Source organism: Paroedura picta, chromosome 8 (genome assembly GCF_049243985.1).
Source record: "Paroedura picta isolate Pp20150507F chromosome 8, Ppicta_v3.0, whole genome shotgun sequence".
NCBI classification, from domain to species: Eukaryota; Metazoa; Chordata; class Lepidosauria; order Squamata; family Gekkonidae; genus Paroedura; species Paroedura picta.
The window spans coordinates 67,702,590-67,724,169 of record NC_135376.1 but is presented as its reverse complement, the minus strand read 5'-3'; the positions used below and the strand labels follow the sequence as shown (position 1 = coordinate 67,724,169).

Sequence of the window (21,580 nt, the reverse complement as noted above, 5' to 3'; positions counted from 1 at the left end):
AGGGGGCTCGTTTCTTAATTTATTTTAGTAGCATGTTAGTAGTAGTCTGCACAAAACAGGCTATAAAGAATATCTGGAGGCTACCAAGTAACAAATTCAAGACTATATTATTTAAAAGGCATCCTTTTTTAGCCTGTAAGACTTTGGGAGCAGTGCTACATTCAACAGAGCAGTGTCCTCTGTTCCTTTAATGCTGAGATACTGCCCTTGGCTTCTTCAAGGGACAGAAAGGCCATTCCTTTTAGAATATACTTACTGGGTGATATATCAGAAGTTCGCTTCAGGTTCCATAACTAAAATGTATGGAATCATTTTAAAAACCATAAGATATGTACAATTTTCTTAACTCCTGGAGATTGCAATGAAACTATATTCCTTTAAGTTTGCAAATATTGTACACACATACACAGCTCTTTTATAAACCACAGGCTGCTACTTGAGAAAAAACACAACTTTGAATTTCTGAAGATCTATTTATTATCCTGGACCATAAAGACATTTTTGATCTCATGCAGTTGTGTGACCGTGTGAATGTTAAGGACAGTAATTTGAACAGCATACCCAACGGCATACTGCACTGTCTATCATCTTTATCCTTACCTACAGATTATACAGTCACAAATTTGGGTGCAGCTTAATCAGTACCATAAATGTGCCCTATTTGGGACTTTAATACTTACAATCCCCCAAATGGCACCTTTGTTTGGATACTGGAGATCATCTCATGCTGTTGTTTTGTTTTTAAGCAGGTTACTATTATTACTTTCTGCATACTGAATAGATTGCTCTCCAAAGCTTTAGTGTCCTGTGTTATATCAGACAGTATCATTTTATTTACAATGGCAACTTTTCCTAAATCTGCCCTACCTTTCTCTTATAATAGGATTGCCACCCTCAAGGTAGGGACTGACTGTCTCCTAGAATTGCCACTGATCTCCATCCTAGAGACCAGGGGTAGTCAACCTGAAATTCAACCCCTCCAAGACCGAGGTCCTGTGGCTGGGTAGAAGAGGGCCGGATCAGGAAGCGTGCCTCCCATGCCTGGACAGAGTGCAATTAACACCTGCACCAATAGCCTGGAATTTGGGCGTAACCTTTGATGCTTCCTTTTCCATGGAGGCTCAAATCACGAAAGTAGCCCGGACGGTGTTTTTCCATCTTCGCCAAGCCAGACTACGAGTGCCCTACCTGTCCTCAGATCACTTAGCTACAGTGATCCATGCAGCCATCACCTCCAGACTAGACTACTGTAACTCGCTCTACGCAGGCCTGCCTTTGTCTTTGACCTGGAAGTTACAATTGGTACAGAATGCAGCTGCTAGGATCCTCTCTAGAACACCTAGGAGGGCCCACATTCAGCTGGTACTCCAACATCTGCACTGGTTGCCAATTTGTTTCCAGATCATGTTCAAGGTTTTGGTCTTAAACTTTAAGGCTACACGTGGCCTGGGTCCTGCCTACCTACGGGACCGCTTAGTTGCTTATGCCCTTCGCTCTGTGGGTGCAAACCAACTAATAGTTCCAGGCTCTTGGGATGTTCGCCTGGCCTCAACCCGAGCCAGGGCTTTTTCGGCCCTGGCCCCAACCTGGTGGAATGAGCTCCTGGAAGAGCTAAGGGCCTTGTCAGATTTAACAGCTTTCCGCAGGGCCTGCAAGACAGAGCTCTTCCGCCAGGCATATGGTTGAGGACAGGGCAAGCGGTCCCGACATTAGATCTGGGCTCCCTGGGTTCATCTGAATGATCTGATCACTCCCATATTAGCAACTTGATGTCCCTCGGCTAACCTGGGGTGGTTGGGGGGGGGTTAGTGTGGTTAGTTAGTGCTCGCCTGTTGCCTAACGTTGATAGTGTGGATTGGTTTTAATGGTTTTAATGGTTTTAACTATGGATTTTATTGTAATTTTTATCTTGTAAACCGCCGTGAGCCTAAGGGAACGGCGGTATAAAAGTTTAATAATAATAATAATAAGAATGTCCATGGACTACAATCACCATGAGCCCCTGCCAGCATTTGCTGGCAGGGGCTCATGGGAATTGTAGTCTGTGAACATCTGGAGGACCACAAGTTGACTACCCCTGCTAGAGACCACTCATCCTGGAGAAAATGGCTGCAGTAGAAGTTGGGCTCTTCCATTCCTCAAACGCTGTCCTCTCCAGACTTGATCACACAAATCTCTAGGGACATGTCATCCTGGAGTTCACAACCTTACCTTAGATCAATCATGTGCCCTAAAACCATCCCTTTATTCAACACAATTTATATATATATATATATATATATATATATATATATATATATATATATATATATATATATATATATATATATATATATATATATATATATATATATATATATATATATATATATATATATATATATATATATATATATATATATATATATATATATATATATATATATATATATATATATATATATATATATATATATATATATATATATATATGTTTAATCTTGGTCCAGAAGCCCCAATGACCTTCCATTCTTGCTTTAGCCTTGTATTACTTTCCTCCAACATCTCTTGAATGAAAATGTCAGCCATCTAGGCCCCATTCCCTACCGGCTTTCAAGAATCCCATTTCATTTTCTTTAAGGAGATTTCTTTTTATCTGATGTCATTAAATCAATTTTTTAAAGCTCCAAGTGGCCTTTTGTGTTTCCATTTGACACTATTAATCTGTCTACTCTGTGAGTTACCTTAATGAAAATTCTATAGACTTTACAACTTCAGGTGAAAACACTAACCTCTGGAGTGTGAAGGACACCCTTAGAAAGAAAAAAAAAGTATGGGGAAAATGAGTTGATCCCCAAAACTTCCATAATAAAGCAGTGAGAGGTAAGCAGGCTTTGGGCATGTGTTAGCATAGTGTGTTGTTTTGCTATTTATCAGGCACTTGCTTTATGACATTATATCTACTGTAGACCAGGAAACCTACAAATTTCACTAAATGGGAAATATTTCTAAACATATTTCTAAAAATACATCCTTTACCAATTAAAAGATACCTTCATTTGGCAAAACTGCTTGCATGTAGCCTAAACAACCACATGATATTGATCTTCTGGTATGTCAGAAGCTACTTCTTAGATAATGAAAATGAGAATACATTTGAAATGCCTTAATTTTTGAGTCACCTTTGTGTCCTTAATTTTTCTACCCTTAAGTCTGCAATTAACAACAATTAAATCTGCAGTTAACAAATCAAGCCTGTGTGCAAATTTTGTATTTTGACACATCTCTGGATAATAACAAATTGCTAAATATTTAGAAACATTTTATTCAGCTGTCTGCCTAGGAGAGGCACAGATCCGCCAGTGAAGGCACTGTAGAAACTTCTTCCCTGCATACTACAGGACGAATCCATTCTGTTTGTCATCATCAGAAAAGTAAGAGAACCTAGAGCAGCTGCCTTGTAATAGGCCAAGTGGTCAACAGGCATGGATAAGCTGGATATTTGTCCCTGCTAATAGTGTTGAATTTTATTTGATCTACTAAAACATAAATAAATTAGTCATAGCCCTTGAACCAGGGCCCAAAATGACTTGTAAAAAAGAGACAGAATGGCTGCAAGAGAGAGCAGTCACAGACACATGTACAAGTACAAGATGATCAGATCACAAAACAGTTGAAATAATGAGCATGTGATAATTCTTACATGTATATTGGTACAAAAAAAGTTGTTATCACTAAAAGATCCTCATTAAGGCAGTTGTTTGCACGATCTACAGTTCTTGTCAAGCATGTTTGGACAAAGCTATATAGGTACTGGAGGGCCTACTTGAATGCCTGCTTCAACCTCCGAACTTAAGACATTTTCAGAGAAGACTATATACATTGCACTGAGGGTGGCGGAATGGATTTTATTGAATGACAGCCACAGTTAAGATCTTTTTTCACATACTCTGTAAACTCGGTATGAACTATGTTCTTCAACAAAGAGCAGAAGCAAATGGAACATTGTTCAGGTGTCACATGCCGTATCCAGGTAGATGTACTTTCAGAGCACCGAAAAAGAACAGCAAGCTACAGATTTTTTTACCAATGGTTTCACTGTGAAATTGGGAATGCTTACAGCAAAGATTTTAAAACTTTCTTTTTTTGTAAACATAAGCTGATTTCTAATACTGTAACTGAAGTTGTGGCTAAGCACAGCCATTGAAAAATTGGTGTAAGCAAAGGCTCATAAAACACAAACCATTGAGCTCATGTCTTAGTTGCAAGCCAAGCACAAAAAGTACTGTATTTGGAATGCAATGCCATTTAAATTTGTATTTTGTATCTGACAAGATGCTGCCCAAAACTATTTTAATTTCATTACTAACTTGCCTTGCCTGGGGAAACAAGAGTGAATGTTAAGCATTATAAAATGACTGCTCACTGAAAGCAATTACTGAAGCTACAGCTGCTGGAAAGGTTCCCGCCCCCTCAGTTGACACCAGCTATAACATCACAGCTTTGACAGGACAGTCAAGTTTAAGAATGCAAGGCCCTTATTCTTGGTTACTTTACAGTTTCCAGCCCCGAATGTAAGGATAGAGTCATCCCTCTGCCTTTTCACTTCTCATACATGCTTATAGTGACATATTTGGTTACACAGTTTCATTCAGCCCCTTTTGAATTATGCAAGTTTGGGGAGAAATGTATTTGTCATGCTTCAAGAAATTTCTTCCATTAGAAAGCTTATTTTTAAAAGTTCAAGTCCCCACTCAGTGAATTTAATCATCTCAATACCCATTCATGTAAGGGATCAGGTAAATGAACCATTCAGTAGAATAGTTGCTTGGTTTACCTCCCTCCCAAATAGCGTTAAGGAAATTCCCTAAATGCAACCCTCTCTGTGGATGTAGAATTAGGCCACTTGGGCTAGATCTAAAGACTCTCTTTTACTGGAAATATTTGGCTGTTTCCAATCTTTACTTTGGCTACAAAATTTTGGAATATGCCCCCCCCCAAGCATTTGCACAAAGTTATGGTCTAATTGTGCTCCAGTCATCCTCTCTTCCATCCTTGATATGCAGTATTCCTAACTTGTTTTTCTCTGATCTTTTTGGAATGAACATAGCCCAAATGTAACAGCATGCTATCTGGATGGGAAGGAGCATGTTTTCATTGGCATCAGTTTCCTTCTGTCATACCTTCACTGCTGCACCTCTAAGCTTTTTTTGGAAAAAAAATCATTAATTGTTATAGTGCTACAACAACAGCCCAGTGAAAAAAAGTAGGAGAATGAGAACTTATGAAGAAAAGGATGCTGGAAATTTCTGTGTTACTTCAAGTGGGACCTGGAGATCTTCCGAATTACAATTACAATTGATCTCTAGACTAAACAGATATTATCCCTGGAGAAATTTTCTGTTTTGGACTTCATGGTATTATATCCACTAAGGTTCCTCCCCTTTCCAAACCCTGCCTTCTCCAGTGTCCACCCCCAAATGTCCAGGAATTTCTCAACCCAGCTTTGGAGACCCTAGTGCAGGGGTGGCCAAACCATGGCTCTTCAGATGTCTGTGGACTACAATTCCCATGAGCCCTTGTCAGGAAGTCTTGACAGGGGCTGATGGGAATTATAGTCCACAAACACCTGGAGAGCTACAGTTTGGCCACCCTTGCCATAGTGGAAGCTCTATAAACAATTGCTAGTCAGTACCTGAAAACTCTCCAAGATCACTGCAGATGGGGACTGCAGCAAAGAAATTAAAAGATGCTTGCCCCTGGGGAGGAAAGCTATGGCAAATCAGCATCCTAAACAGCATCCTAAAAAGCAGAGACATCACCCTGCCAACAAAAGTGTGTTTAGTCAGGGCTATGGTATTCCCAGTTGCAATGTATGGCTGTGAAGGTTGGACCATAAAGAAGGCTGAGCGTCAAATAATTGAGGCTTTTGAACTCTGGTGCTGGAGAAGACTCTTGGGAGTCCCTTGGACTGCAAGGCGAACAAACTGGTCAGTCCTAGAGGAGATCAGCCCTGACTGCTTTTTAGAAGGCCAGATCCTGAAGATGAAACTCAAATACTTTGGCCACCTCATGAGAAGGAAGGACTCCCTGGAGAAGAGCCTAATGCTGGGAGTGAGTGAGGGCAAAAGAAGAAAGGGAAGACAGAGAATGAGGTAGCTGGATGGAATCACTGAAGCAATCAGTGCAAGCTTAAATGGACTCCAGAAAATGGTAGAGGACAGGAAGGCCTGGAGGATCATTGTCCATGGGGTCGCGATGGGTCAAACACGACTGTGCAACTAACAACAACAACAACAACCTGACAACTACTATGAGATTTAAGAGTGGGAACACTGGGTGGAGGGGGGGGGTAACATTATATCATTGCTTCATTTCCATAGAATTTCTGACAATTCCCAGAGCTACCATCAGTCGCTTATGGGAAAAACCTGGAATCAACATCATAATACACACAATGCTGCTGTTTTGGTTTGGTTTGGGGGGTTTATATCACTGTGTTTGTTGAAGGAAGCCTGTCTTCATTACTAAGTAGTATCTATTACAGCAGGGGTAGTCAACCTGTGGTCCTCCAGATGCCCATGGACTACAATTCTCATGAGCCCCTGCCAGCATTTACTGGGATGGGTTCATGGGAATTGTAGCTCATGAACATCTGGAGGACCACAGGTTGACTACCCCTGTGTTACAGGGAGCAGTGGTACACAAAGGTTCCAGGACTATGACAACTGTCTGGCCAACTTGGTTCAGACAATGTCAAATTGTGGCTGAGTACTGCATGAACTAACCAGGAAGGAGCTTCACAGTCTCGTGGTCCTTTCCCTCACCTGCTTTTCTCTTTTCACGTGACTCTAGGAGCCACTTACCTCCTAGTTTGCCCCCAAGACATATTTATTTATTTATAATTTAATTTTTAGACTGCCCCTGTGCCTGAAACAAGCCCATACTGCACAAATGAAAGAAATGCAGAATCTAAGAAAAAATCTGAGCTTGAAGATAAAACAACAGGAGACAAGTTTCAATTCATCTTGCTGAAATAAGATTTAAAAAGCAAGCACTGGGTAGTGAGGGCAGCAGAATAATTTGATGATGATGATGATTCCACTGACATCTATAGTTCTACTACTGATGACAATACTTAAATGTGCATGATAACAAGGTTTGGTATGAGGAAGATATAAATTTAACCATCCATCTGCCATTCCACGTACTGTTATAGGGAGACTCCAGAGACTTCAAGCACCACAACTTCCTTCACAACTCAGTAAGTGTGGTAAACTTTAACAAAGAGCCTTGCACAGATATTCATCTGGGAAGTTGATACAGAGAGGGAAAAAAATTAACAAATGCCCAAACTTCAAAATTAAGACATCTGATTTCTAGTGATTGACAGTTACTTATTGCATTACATGAAATAGTAATTGTCATGACCGTCCCAAGGAACCTAATTCCAGCAGAATATTAATAATGACAGAAAATGTCTCCCAAAGAAGCGTGAATCATCGGCAAGAATGCTGGAAGACAGGCATGGCAGGATAAACAAAGGGATGGGATTGGCAGGAGCAGGTGTGCGCTAGACAAGACTGACTGCCTTGGAGCAAAGACAGTCAGTCCCAGAGTCACAGTGATGGTTTGAAAGAGAAGCTGTGAAGGAAGTCTTATAACAGAAAGAAAAGCCTGGGTTGCAACAAGATATTAACTGGGAAACTGTCAAGGCATAATGATTAATCTATTTAATGTCTTGATTGTCGGCCAGAAAACAGTAAAAGACAACAAAGGAGGATTTTCTTCCCTTTGATGCATGCATTTATGCTTCTGATTATCATACATAAAAATAACCACAATTTCCTATTTCCAAATATAATACTGTCAGTTTCATCCATCAACATATATGGGACGACATCAGTTACCTTAGTAGTTTGGAAGTTTGTTTTTTAAACCCTCCTTCATTCCTTCCCCACAGTGTGCTGGATGTTCTGTTTTCAGACACTGATTCTTAAAAACACTGACACATATTTCCTAATAATGAGAACTAGAAATGATGAGTTCTGTACAGGGCAGCTTATTTCTCAGTAAGAAATGGAGTTTGAAGATGGGAAACAGAGCAATTAAAATTTGCTTAATTAGAGGATGCACATCCCTTGAAACAAAACTGTATGTTATTTACAGTCTGATTGTTGTTCTTATGGCAGTAGAATTTGATGTTTAACAGCTCAAAATGTATTATTTTTAAAAAGAGCCGTAATGATCATGGAGGTTACGTTTACTAATAAAAATGAAAAACAAGCCCCTGAACCTCACATGGCAAGGTAAGCTGGAATCAACCAGGAAAATTAGGGGAAGGGAAGTGACAGGAACGATGGCTTTAAAACCCCCTGTTGATCTGCCATTAGTGGCAGATGTTGTTCCACCCCCTCCAAAACCTTGTCCCATTTTGTTAACTTTTAACCCCTGGTACTCTAGGGCAGCTCTGAATAACTTATACTCCCACTGGGAAAAACAAAAAAACAGAGTTGCCACCATGAGAAAGACCATCCCCTGTTTACTTGGAGACAATATATTGACATACTTCGTACTGATTTACCGCAAATACAGCAAGAGGAACAAAAATAATCTATTTTAATCATCAATGGCCTATAAACAACGTGCCTACTTTTGTATAACTTGGCACAATCTCTTATAGTGGAGGGAAAAACCCTAGATTTGCAATTTAAATGATTGTCTGATAACATAGAGACTATCTAACTTTAATAACCTAATGAATCATGTGCTTTTGAAAGGCTTGGTCTTAAACATCCACATTAGCATGACTACTGAAAATAAAACATCTTGACTGTTATTGTCTAGGGCCCTGACAGCTCCAAAACAAACATGGAGTGGTATGTCGAAGGCTAATTAGTTGTGGGAAATTCTTTATGCACATTTGCAAGGCTACAAGCCCTTCTCGCATTACTGAGAAGATGCACAGCATTCAAAAGGTGAGTTATTCTGAATCCCCTGAAGTTTAGTAAAAGAACCGCAGGTGATTCACATACGCCAGCATTCTCACTTCATACAAAGAAAAGGAAAAGTGGTCACAGGGAGAAATTCCTTTCTGGCAATCAATTATACTCTTATGTATGATGTATGAAGCTGTACACGTTCTGTCCAGACTGTTCAAGTATTTTCAATTCAGCTCAAACCAACCTTGTTTGTTAGCTCTTCTTTAGCACCTTAGAAAATCTCAGTGAGGAAAGAGAAAACTCCTGGGTTCGAATGCTGCACTTGTCCCCCCCCCCCCCCCTTTTCCTTTTTCATTCAATGTTCACTAATGCTAGAAAATCCGTGCTCCAGAGGCCAGTTTTGCCCCATTGTTTTGGAATGTTTAGCTTAATAAAATCAGATCAGATTCAAATTATGACTCTAACCATTGTCACATGAATTACAACTGCCCTTTTAAAACTTGCTTGTTGCTATCAATTCCTTTTATGTTAGGATTTCAATTAGATAGCTGTGTGCTCATTATCCTTCCCAACATTATTTCTTTAACATTATGCACCAAAATGGTTTCTTCAATGGGGTCTAGGAGTGATAATACAGTGCAATTAATCTTACTGAATTTCCCCTCTTAAGATACAGTGAAATTATGTTCCACGGTTAACTTGTGGTGACCCTGATGAGGCAAGACATGAGTCAACTGAACACCAAGAGAAGTGATAGATTTTCTTTTAAAGATCAGAAGCAATTTTTCTCAAGAATGTTGTTATTCTGCCTCTACAGTATTTAAAAACCAATTAGGAAGAATGCCAGTCTTTCAATATGCTGCTGGTGGGGGAGCATTCCTCTCCTAGAGCACCCCTTCATGCACTTATCCAAGCTCAAAAAAGTGTCCAGAGTGCTGGCATCATCTGGAAGCGATGTGAGCATCTTGGAAACATCAGGGACTATGCTCGGGCTTTGGAGAGAACTCTACAGTAAAAATTTGGCCTCAAATTACAGAGCTCTGCCTAACATCTAGAGCATCACCTCTGCCGTCCCTGGGGTGTGGTCGGTGACTAGCATTTCCCACAGTACCCTAGAGAGCCTATGGCTGATTGATACTAAAATATTAAAATAGTAATATAAGGAAAGGTGATAGGATTTTGCCACCTTTGATACAACAAACTGTTTTTGGAGGATTGGAGGATTCAACCACGGATGAAGTCAATGAAAACGGAATTTATCTAGAAGCCGTTATGGTTGTTCCCTCTGGTATATAAAAGAACTGTAAAAGAAATTGAATGGAAATTCATTGTATGCATTATTACAAACATATTGCCTTGGAATGGTTCACTGTTTTCTTCTGTTGATTTTTCATTGTGAACCTTTCTTTTTTCGTACTGTAACCCTGGGGTGCTGACATCAGGATGTTCTTCCTGGTCCCAGTGAGTGTAGGAAGAGGTCCACAGGGGGGGGGGGGGAATCTTTGCAAAAGCAGTTGTTTGGGGGGGATTTCTGACTTCTTTCTGGGGGAAAACCCCCATGCATGGGGGCAATGCCAAAGAGAGGTTACCCTCGCCCCAGTAAGGGTCTGGCATCCCTACCAGGGTCCCAACCTTCAGGTGAGGTCTAGACGTCTCCTAGAAACCAAGTTCACTTCCCCTGAAGAAAATGGTGGCTGTGGAGGGGAGAGTCTATGGCATTATATTCCATTAAAGTCCCTCCCCTCCCCAAGGCCCATCTGCAGGAATTTCCCAACCCATAGTTGGCAACAGTGCCCAAGTCTCTATCATAGCCAAGCTGCCTCATACTCTGCACCATTTGGCAGCATCTCTGAAGAGGAAGCTGTTGGGCCTGCTCTCTACAGTGTTTATGGTGTCACCCCCACAGAAGTGCAAGAGATATTGAGCCAGTAGCAACAATAATTGTCAGGAAACACAAGAGGCAACAGGATTTCATTGATTTCATCTTTGGGCTAGAAACCAAGTTGACACCAGACTTTCCCTAGCTTTCTGCCTGCCTGTCAGCTTTTGTAGTAATCAAATAGCAACACCATCTTGCAATTATTTCCTTTGCTTCATCCATGTCGACAGCTCCAAATATTTCCCAGAAAGTTCATCCATTCCAAGCTCTATCACTTTTGCACACATCAACCAGATTAGTTACCTCACCAAGTTGCTGGGATACTTCTAGATAGTTCACAGAGGCAAGCAAGTTAAACATTTATGTGAGCTTATTCACACATAACTGGGGATGGGCACAAACAAAAAAACAAACAAACAAACCCTGATTTGGGTTAGGGGCATGTCCCAAAACTGAACCTAGTCTTTCTGCTGAACCAAAACATGTCAGGATGCAGGGGTGGCCCCCATGCTTCCACAGTCTCCAAATCACAAAAATACAACTCCAGCTGACTCTTCTCTACCTGCCCACCAATGTTGGTGAAGATTGAACTTGAAGGGTCCAGGTTACAGATACCCAAACAAGGTGCCCCAAAGAAAGTGCTTTTCGGGAAGATGTCAAGTGTAGGATCTGGAGTGTATATAATGGGCCCTGTATGAGCCAGAGGCATCAAACACATGATGTGCCTCCCTGTGATGCCCCCACTACATGATCTACAAGTTACATGCAGATTGGACTTTGGGGGTCCAAGTTATGGACACCCAGATAAAGTACCCCCAGGAAAGTGGGATATGTCAGGCTATGCGAAAGAGGAATTCAATCCTGATTTTTCTACCGTTTGCAACAAAGAAACAAAACCCAAGCTGCAACATAGAGGAACCCAGGTCAAAGCCAAGGCCCCTGGCCCCTGACCAAGTAAGCTACCACTTCCAGCAGCAAAGCTTTTTTGCAAGTGAGTGCACCCTCTTCAATCAAAACCACGATGCTAACAAAGGGAATGTGTGATCATCCTACACATATAGATCTGAGTCCTGTTGTCACAAATGGGAACTCTGTTATTCGCAACCAGTAATGGCTGTCAAAATTTGGAGGGTCCCTTTTTATTTGTTTGTTTATTTAATTTATAACCCACCACTCCCATATAGGCTCATGGCAGCTAACAATAAAATGGACTCAGAATAAAACCCCCATAAAACATAAAATTGAATACAACATTGGTGGCAGACTAAAAACCCCTCCCATCCCCACTCCCAGAAAACACATAATGCTTCAGGGGAGGTTATAGGGAGTGGTATAGGTCTTACTTGCTCAAGGGGGAGCCCAGATCTTAACTGCCCTGGCCTCAACCAAAGACCTGGCAGAAAAGCTCCGTCTTTCAGACCCTGCAGAACTGTGTCAAGGCCTGCAGCTCTTCTGGGAGCTCATATCACCAGATTGGGGCCAGGAGCAAAAAGGCCCTGGCCTGGGTCAAAGCCAGGAAAATCTCCCTTGGACCAAGGATCTCCAGTAGGTTTGCACCCGCAAAGTGACGAGCTCTCTGGAGGGAGGTGGCATACGCAGGTAAGCAGTCCCTCAGATAAGTGGGGCCCTGACCGCAGATGGCCTTAAAGGTTAACACCAAAATATTGAGCTCGATCCAGGCCACATCGGCAATCAATGCAGCTACCTCACCACAGGCTGGATATGGGCCCTCCATATCCTTGGGTAGAAAACTCCACCCCTCCATTGTCTTGCCTTTTCAAACAGTTTTTTCTGGGTGGGTTTTGTTTTCTGAGTCACCCTTAGCCATGGCCAAACACTTGGCGATTTCTTTGGAGACCATGTAAGTGCCAAACGCCACCTCTTGATACAGCCAGAATTCTGCTTGAGTTTTGGCTCATCATGCAGTTTGTGTCCATCTCTACACATAACTAATAGAGCAGTTCTATTAAAAGTTCTATTACCAGTTCAGAAATACACAAGAAGACTATGAGGAAAGAAACACTGTATAACATTCTAGATATCACAACAAAATGTATGGTATCAGAATGCTGAGCCACTCCCTTGGCAGTAATTTCTATGCTGGAAAACAATGCAGCATCCTATATTCAAAGGTTTTTTTCTCTATTAGAAACCTCTTGACACTTCAAATATCTTTGGAAATATTTTCAAACATCAAACAACATTCACAGATTTGCTGCTGTCCAACTGTTTGCATAAACGGTTTAAAACAGAATGAGACAGACAGGGCTTCTGTACTCGTTCTTAAGAGTAGTCATTAACTTAATAGTCGGTTTGTAGTAGAATACATTGCACAGCAATGAGAATCTAAAACAGCATGTAACTGACAGGTATATGGTGCTAATATTTACAAATCCAAACTTAGCTAGCGGAGATTAATGTATAGAGCAAGTTATAAAATTATTTGTGCTACTGGAGGGGGGGGGGAGAATCCAAGTAAAATAGGGTACATGGTGCTTGTATGATCAAAAAGGTACCAAAAGTGAATTCTAAACTCTGTCACCTGGAGCTCAGGTGCTCTCACTGGTCAAAGGGCTTGAAGTGGGAGTTTAGAACGCCTACTCACTGATCTCTTGCAATGAGGTCTGTGTGAACCATGTGGAGCAGCCTTCAACTTATTGTAGCACGGAGCCAGAATAAAACTGGTCTGGATATGTTTACTTCTCTTTCCTCACAGCTGCTGCCAACAAATATAATCTTTGCAGTTTCACTAATTGCCTATCCTGCCAACTACATAGGAGCATAGTGCTTAATAAGATCAGGAAAATACCTAAACATCCTTATTCTGGTGGTTGCTTCATAATTAATTTTCATGAGGATATGTGACTTCAAGCTTCAGTTTAAATAAGGTGCATACTATCACTGCTGTTCTTAAATATTGATTCAAGTGGATAGCAGTGCTGGTCTGAAGTAGCACAACAAAATTTGTGCCCAGTGGCACCTTTAAGACCAACAAAGATGTATTCAAGGCATGAGCTTTCTTGTGCATGCACACTTTTTCAGAGTCTGAGGAAGTGTGCCTGCACACCAAAGCTCACGCCTTGAATAAATCTTCGTTGGTCTTAAAAGGCCATTGGACACAAATTTTGTTATTCTTATATATTGTAATCAGCAGGATGTGCAGTCCCAACTGCAAACAAAAAAACAAAAAAAACCCTTTAAACCTAAAATAGTTAAGTAACACTTCACGTTGGATCTGAATGGCCAGCAGTGCAATCCTACCTAGGGTTACTCCAGTCTAAATCCACAGGGCTTCACTGAAGCAACTGAAGACAGGATTGTCCTGAACGTCTCCATTTGCAAGCAACAGTTGGCTAGGGTGAAGAATTCTATTTTGTGAAACTAAAATTGTTCCCTAGGTGCACATTTGAGGAGGTTAACTATCTAAATTTAATTGGTAATAAAAATAGATTGCAGCTGAATATTTTATCTGGAATGAACCTCAAAGAAGTTGAATGGACACACACCGGTGTTTATATATTAGAATAGTGAAGCTGCTGAGGTTAGACACGTATGCTCTCTCTCTCTTTTTTTTTTTTTTTGGCCAAAAGATCCATTAGGAGGATACATTTTTGAAGGACTGTCTCAAATATCTGCAACTTGACGGAGGGACTGTTTTTAGATTCATATAATGTAATTGACTTGCGGCCTCACAGGATAAAAAAATCAATCTAACCAGTTTATAGGATTATTTATTCAACAAAGATCTTTGTGAGAGGAGGGGTTTTTACTGTAACATTAACAGGAGAATTCTGAAAATGCTGACCCATTCTCATTTTCCAAGGGAGTTAAAGGACTACAAGCAGTAGGTGTGAGCCAAACCACATGTTATGACCTACAGGTAAGCTTTCCTGAATCTCCCTTGACATTACAAAGCACCTGCCAGCTTCCATCATGGCTGTGGCACTACAAGGAGGGGATTTAATCCTTTCTCCTCTCACCGTATTATCTCCCTGACTGAATTTTTTCTCCGCAACTTCCCTTAAAATTAATATGCTTCAGTAAGAAAAAATGATAGTTATCATATTTAATATTTTCCTGCCCTGTTGTGGCTAGCAAAGAGAGTGAAATGGCATGCATGCCATGGCCCCAACCTAAGATGACCAGATTTTAACATTTGTAAAGCGGGACACCATTGACCGGGGGGGGGGGTTCTTGATTAAAAATTTGGTCTATATGGAGAAACAAAAAGTTTCATAGAATGCATAGAAAGCAAAAATAGTATTGTGTATATATATATATATATATATATATATATATATATATATATATATATATATATATATATATATATATATATATATATATATATATATATATATATATATATATATATATATATATATATATATATATATATTTAATTTCAACATAAGTACAATTTGCCAGGTACCACTAGATGTCCCTCCAAAAGTGGGACAATCTGGTCACCTTACCCCAACCCCAACTTAAAGACCCTGCCCCAGGTTTTATCCACTGACATTGAATGGGAAAGGGCCATACAGGCCATATAATCTAACCCCCTAAGCAGGATACAAAAAAGAAAGCTCTTCTCTCTCTCTTGCATTATCTTTCATTTGCCAGCCTTCATTTCACTAGGACATGCAAACACACATTTGTCTCTTTGCTTTTTCATGTATTTTAATTCCCACAGTTTTTGTGCGTTTTTCATTTTCCTTATGCTTATTAGTCTGAAAGACTATTTTTAAACACATTTCAGGACTTCTATTAGATACTTGTTTGAACATTTCAAATAAACTGCAATGGGGGTTTTGAACAAAATGGAAAAGGGAGCAAAAGAACTACTCACAGTCTCTCCAGGGATCTCAGTCCAATGAAAGAGTTGTTCTTTAACCATAAGATCTTGTTATTACTCAAAATGCTGAAAAGGAGTCAAGAAATATTTTAATCAATATAGCACGATAACCATTTTGCTGATTAAAAACATGTAATTACAGTAAATGACAGTTCTGTAAAACACTAATCACTGAATTCTCTGCTCTATTTGCATGTCCCCTTAAGGCAGCAGAAAAGATAAAGAGGATTGCTTACAGTAGAAAACAATTATATCTTCAATAAGCTCTTGTTTATTAAGCAAGAAGCCAAGATGATGAACATTCAATACAAATTTTAAAAATAGCAAACTTTTAGAATAATTTTGTATTTTCTTGTTTGCAAGCCGAATGCATGTCATCAGCAGTTTAATGACGAATCATTGCCTAACCCATTAAGTTGGAACAACATTAATAAATATATAATGTAGATAATTAATACATTTATATCCCATCTTTCTTTATTGTTCAAGGCAGCTTACCATAACAGTTAAAAACATTTCCAGTTAAAACCAAAAATAAAATAGCAAACCTCAAATCTCTTCCTCTCCCTCTTTGAAAGAAGAAGAATAGGTTCTTATATGCCACTTTTCTCTACCCAAAGGAGTCTCAAAATGACTTACAATGGCCTTAACTTTCCTCTCCCCACAACAAACACCCTGTGAGGTAGGTGAGGGTGAGAGAGCCCTGATACTACTGCTCGGTCAGAACAGTTTTATCAGTGCTGTGGAGAGCCCAAGGTCACCCAGCTGGTTGCAGTGGGGGAGCGTCGAATCAAACCTGGCTCGCCAGATTAGAAGTCCACACTCCTAATCACTACACCAAGATGTGTGCTATTCAAACTCTTTCAAAAGCTTGGCAGACAGGCAGCTTAATGACAAATCATTGCCCAACCCAATAAGACTGTATCAACAGACGCATCACATCAAAATCTCAAGATGTCACTGTCCCACAGTATACCACATTGGTCACCCCCCACCTGGAGTACTGCAGGCAGTTCTGGAGGCCTCACTTCAAAAAGGATTTGGACAAAATTGAAAGAGTACAGCAGAAAACAACAAGGATGATCTGAGGCCTGGGGACTAGGCCCTAGGAGGAAAGGCTGAGGGATTTGTAGGTAATGCTTACAAATAATCAGAAAATGCTCCTTCAATTAGACTTTCTTCTGAGTTACATTTCTCTTTTGTGACCTACTAACAATCCTTCAACTAAAGCAGGCTTTCTAGATGGCCCTGGAAGGTTTTCCTGAATGGGCAGGAGTTAATTATTTTTTAATATTATAAAAAAAATGTTAAACTTTTATTGGGCGATATGACCATATATGGTCATGTTGACCTGCCCCCTCTCCCTGGAGGGGGAGGAGCCCCAGGTGGATATGTACACAGCTATGCTTCCCAACCATATTCTGCACGATTGCACCACTTCTGGGGTTTCTTAAAGCCTAAAGAATGTTTCATGGATTATTCAGAGGTAAAAAAGTTGAGAAAGGCTGAGCAAAAGCATCAAGTTGTAGCTGAAGGCTTGACATATCCTGACTCTGAGAGGATACTTGTTGCTCAAACAGCTACAGAGAGATGTTATTCTGAAATGTTTATTCCTGCTCTGGTGCCCCAGCAACAAATTCTCTTGCCTTCCTCACATGTATTCTTGCTTACCTGAACAATAGATCAATATTTTGGAACTGGTATAATCCCCAAGTCACAAGATAACAGCCTTAGCGTTGTACTTCCTTTTAAAGAAAAACCCATAAGGCACACTTTTGTCAGTAAAATGTACAGCCTAGGCTACAAAAATGGGAAACTTGCCCAAGTATGAATGAATGAATGAATGAATGAATAGATTGTATTGTTTATACAAAGGCCGTTGCAATATATACAGTTTGCAGTATATATAGTTTAAATCAATATATGTTAAAACAATAAAGCAATATAAATAAAGGTATGGATCTAAATCAGATCCCAGTAAATATCAACCACTGAAAGGTTAAAAATATTAACTGTCTAGTTGAGTAAGTTTGGCACAAATTTTCCAGGCAACCAGCAAAAAAAAAAAACATATTATAACTAATCAAAATTTACAATTCATTTCCAAAAATACCCATTTACCTTTATCAGTTTAAAAATTGTTGCCCAATAGAAATCTAGTTGTAAATTTAGTGTTTGGCTCCAAATAAAGAGGACAATCTAAAACATGAGGAAGGTCTTAAACTGCAGGTTCTCCATAAATACATAAGCAAAAGGCTAAAGATACATGGGAGTAACAACCAGAAAGAAAACACCAGTCCCAGCCTGCCTTCCTCTGCCCCCATGAAACAGGTAGGAAGGAGGAAAAACTACCAGATATGTCTGGTCTGGGCATGGCCTGAGTTGGGTACCTACAGACAAGGGACACCACTCCCAGCACAGTGGCACCTCCTCTCCTGCCTTTATGCTCTCAGCTCAGGGCATTCCTGAACCCAGACACACCTGGCTCAAACTCCAGGAAGTGATTAGGCATGTTGGTGATGACAGGCACAACACTCTGGTTTGTGGGTTAGGGTTAGAGTAGAATTAGCTTTTTACCATAGAGTTTTGCCCTAAAACCAGAACACTGTCCATCCCCAATGCCACCTATGTGAGATGCACTAATGTCATGTTTACTTCCTGCTTCTTCCCTCTCTGCTCTTGGTAAGTTGCCCTGGTTCCTGAAAGCCATGAAATGAGGGGAGAGACTCCAAACTGGGGGATCCCCTGCCCCCCAACTAAGGGATGGCAACCCTAGATCACAGTCCCTTGGCTTCTCATAGAATCATCATAGAATAATAGAGTTGGAAGGGACCTGCTGCACAATGCAGGACACTCACAACCCAATCGCTCATCCACTGTGCCTGATACCCCCTTGAACCTTCACAGAATCAGAGAGCCATTATGTAAGAAGATCTTCAATTTACCCATGATGGCTTCAGTGGATGAACTGCGTAGATTCAATAACATTAGAAAAGCCGATGCCAATGCAGACAAGGCTCTACATTAATTCCTATTTGATCTCCTGCCACCATTGCTTCAGCCATAATCCTTGCTATTTCATTGCCTGTTGCTCCTATTAGTATCAGAAAGCTAACTAGTTTCCCAAGAGTAAGAAAGGTGCCTAGGTTTTATATATACTTAAGAGCTTCTCTTCTTCAGCTGGGTCCCTATTCAAAACTGTAATACTTGTTCACATTAATTCCAGATACTGAATGTCTACATCACAGATTTGTGTTAGTGGAGTCGCCCTGAATATATTTTCTCTGGAAATAGCTGAGAGTTATTGTGTTCTAGAACATTCACTCAACTACAATGTGCCCTCTAAATATGCCTTCTGTAATCATCCACCATTGCTTTACTAGAATATAGTGAAAGAGTTCATCAAGGACTATAAATGTAGACTTCATGAATTTACAAATAGGCTTCCAACATAAGCAGGGCCTTGCAGCCAAGTTAAAGATTAAAAGCTTCCTTGTGCTGGCATAATCAGCATAACATGAAACATTACCAGCATTTGCAAGTTTGTTAATCACTCACCTGTTAGACTCCTAATCACAATCTGTTAGTATTCTAACAAGCTAATTTAATTACCAGCTGGAACCAGTAGCATGTGGGGCAGCTTGACCTTATCCACAGGGTAGACAGCTGTGATACAACGAATGATGTATTCTGTTTTCAGTCCTTGCATGCACAATAACTGGGTGACTCGCAGTGCCATACTGACAATACTTTGCTGGGAGTAAGTCCCACTGAACAGACCTGCTTATGATAGCATTACATGGCTGTATAGGCTAGGGATGGGCAGGGCAGTCTGGCTCAGGTGAGTCTGAAAGAACGCTAATCAATGCTGATTAGATATTTTCCGGACATATCTAAACCAGATTAAACCAGCTGAGTCAGCTGCATCCAAATAGGGAAGCGGGTTGACTAACCCTGTTCTAGAAGACAGCTCCAGTCTAAAAGTCACTACACCACAGCAAGCCAGTTGCTAACTGCAGAAACCTGGGAGTCATCACAGAGTTAGGACTGAGAGGCTGCTGCCAGCTTGTATTAACTTAAGGCTGGGAGGCCTGGGCTGTGGACACAACCTGTGACTGCTCCTTCCAGTGATGTCCTTGGACTGCATGAAGGAACCCTTGACTCACTGGATGGAGTTAAGACATTCATAGCATTTTGTCTGTACCTTGACATTGTGTTTTTAAAATATTGATTATTTCTGCCTCCCTTGCAGCTCATCTGTGCTTCCTTCCAGCAGAGAGCTGAAACCTGAGACCAAAACAGGCAAAGCAAGCAGCTGGCTTTCTTCCATTGCCTGGGGGAGATGGAGGGAGGGAAGAGGCTGAGAATGGATCAACTGATCAGAAACAGGGCTTTTCAGAAAGGCCAGTGCCTCTTCCACCTGGCAAGCAGCAGGAAGAGAAAGAAGAGGACAGATAAGCCCCATGATTGGCCCTCACTGGAAGAATGCTGTCTTCCTATTGGCAGCTCTCCCCATGAAAGGCCAATCAGGTAGGGAGTATATTGTCTCTATGCAATTTAAACTAATTGGTCCTCATTGGCAGAATGCAGTTTGAACTGATTGGCCCTTATTGGCAGTGTTCTCTCCCTATTGGCTCCATACTCTCAGGGAGGGCTGATCAAGTAGGGATTGAGTTGTTTGCATGTAATTTGAACTGATTGGCTCTCACTGACAGAGTGCAATTTGCACTTCTTGGCCCTAATTGGCAGACTGCAATTTTAAGTGATTGGCCCTCCTTGCAGGATTTTAGTCAAATAACTATTACTTCAGAATATTTAGAAATGCAAGATTATTATCTCATTTACATTTCATGGTATAAACCCTTTTCCTTGGGCAGCTTTTCCTAGCAAACACTAAAGTTTGCTTTCTTTCTGACATCCCTGGAAGCAGAATGAATAGACTCTGAAGAACTTAAAGCTTTAAGTTGGTAGCAATATCCAAAGTCTTGCCTTTAGAGAGGTAAAACTGCTTAACTTTAATAGCTTCATGTATATTCCTGCACTGCACCTGTAATTTTTGGCTCAGTGAACAAGGCAGGCAGCAGTACCTTGGCAGTATTTTTACATTTTTCTCACTATTCTTACTTGGAAGCAGTGGAGAGAAAAAAGTGTCCATGTCAGATTTTTAAAAGTATGGTAGTAATAAAAGGCTCAGTAGATTGTTTTCAACTGTACCTGATGCAAGGTTATCAAACTCCTCCTGTTCCTGTAATGTGTTCTGTTCCATTTCTTGTTTAAGATTCTTGAGAGGGGGGAAGTATTTATACTATAAATTCTTGGGCACACAGCAGATGTATGAGACCATTTGAAACTCTGTGGGGGAAACAGACTAACTGCACAATAGTTTGGGTTGGATGTCATTTCTCTATGGCTCTGATCACTTCCAAAACTAATATACTGAAGGCATCTACACAACTTATGCAGTAAAGACACTCCCACAAGGGTGTTTGATGAGGCTGTACAGCTGACATGAAACTGGGTATGCAAGAAGCATGATATACATAACAGTACCATTAAGCAGCATCCTCAATGTACAATGGCAACCACTGATATAATCTACATGTGGCATCTTGCAGGGTTAATATCAGCCAGTAGCTACTTAGTTCCTGGACTGCAGGGTTGCAACAATGTTCAGTCATTCAAGAAAAGCTGCCCTGTTTGGCTACTTTCTTCAAACATATTTCTAGGATGGTACAATTTGAATTAACTTGCATTCAAAATTTGAAGAACAGAAAACACAAAAAGGCTATGGGTAAACACACTTGAAGCCTAATCTACCATTATCAAATATGTAAGAAACATTGGACCACACTTTATCATATAACTAAGATTTTTGTCATAATTGAGTTAAACACATTTTAGTATCATTTATTCACTCTACTTGTT

General features: G+C 40.4%; 1 protein-coding gene across 2 annotated transcripts in view; it reads right to left on the bottom strand.

Moving 5' to 3' along the window:
• Positions 1 to 21,580, bottom strand: part of ADGRA1 (adhesion G protein-coupled receptor A1) — a 452,787-nt gene that overhangs the window by 381,781 nt on the left and 49,426 nt on the right. For both annotated transcript variants that reach the window (XR_013233660.1, XM_077350198.1), the window contains exon 2: positions 15,650 to 15,721. Coding sequence is in view for 1 of the 2 variants with exons in the window: in XM_077350198.1 (XP_077206313.1) it covers positions 15,650 to 15,721 (72 nt within the window). In the remaining variant the exon portion in view is untranslated. The remainder of the gene's footprint in view (positions 1 to 15,649; positions 15,722 to 21,580) is intronic.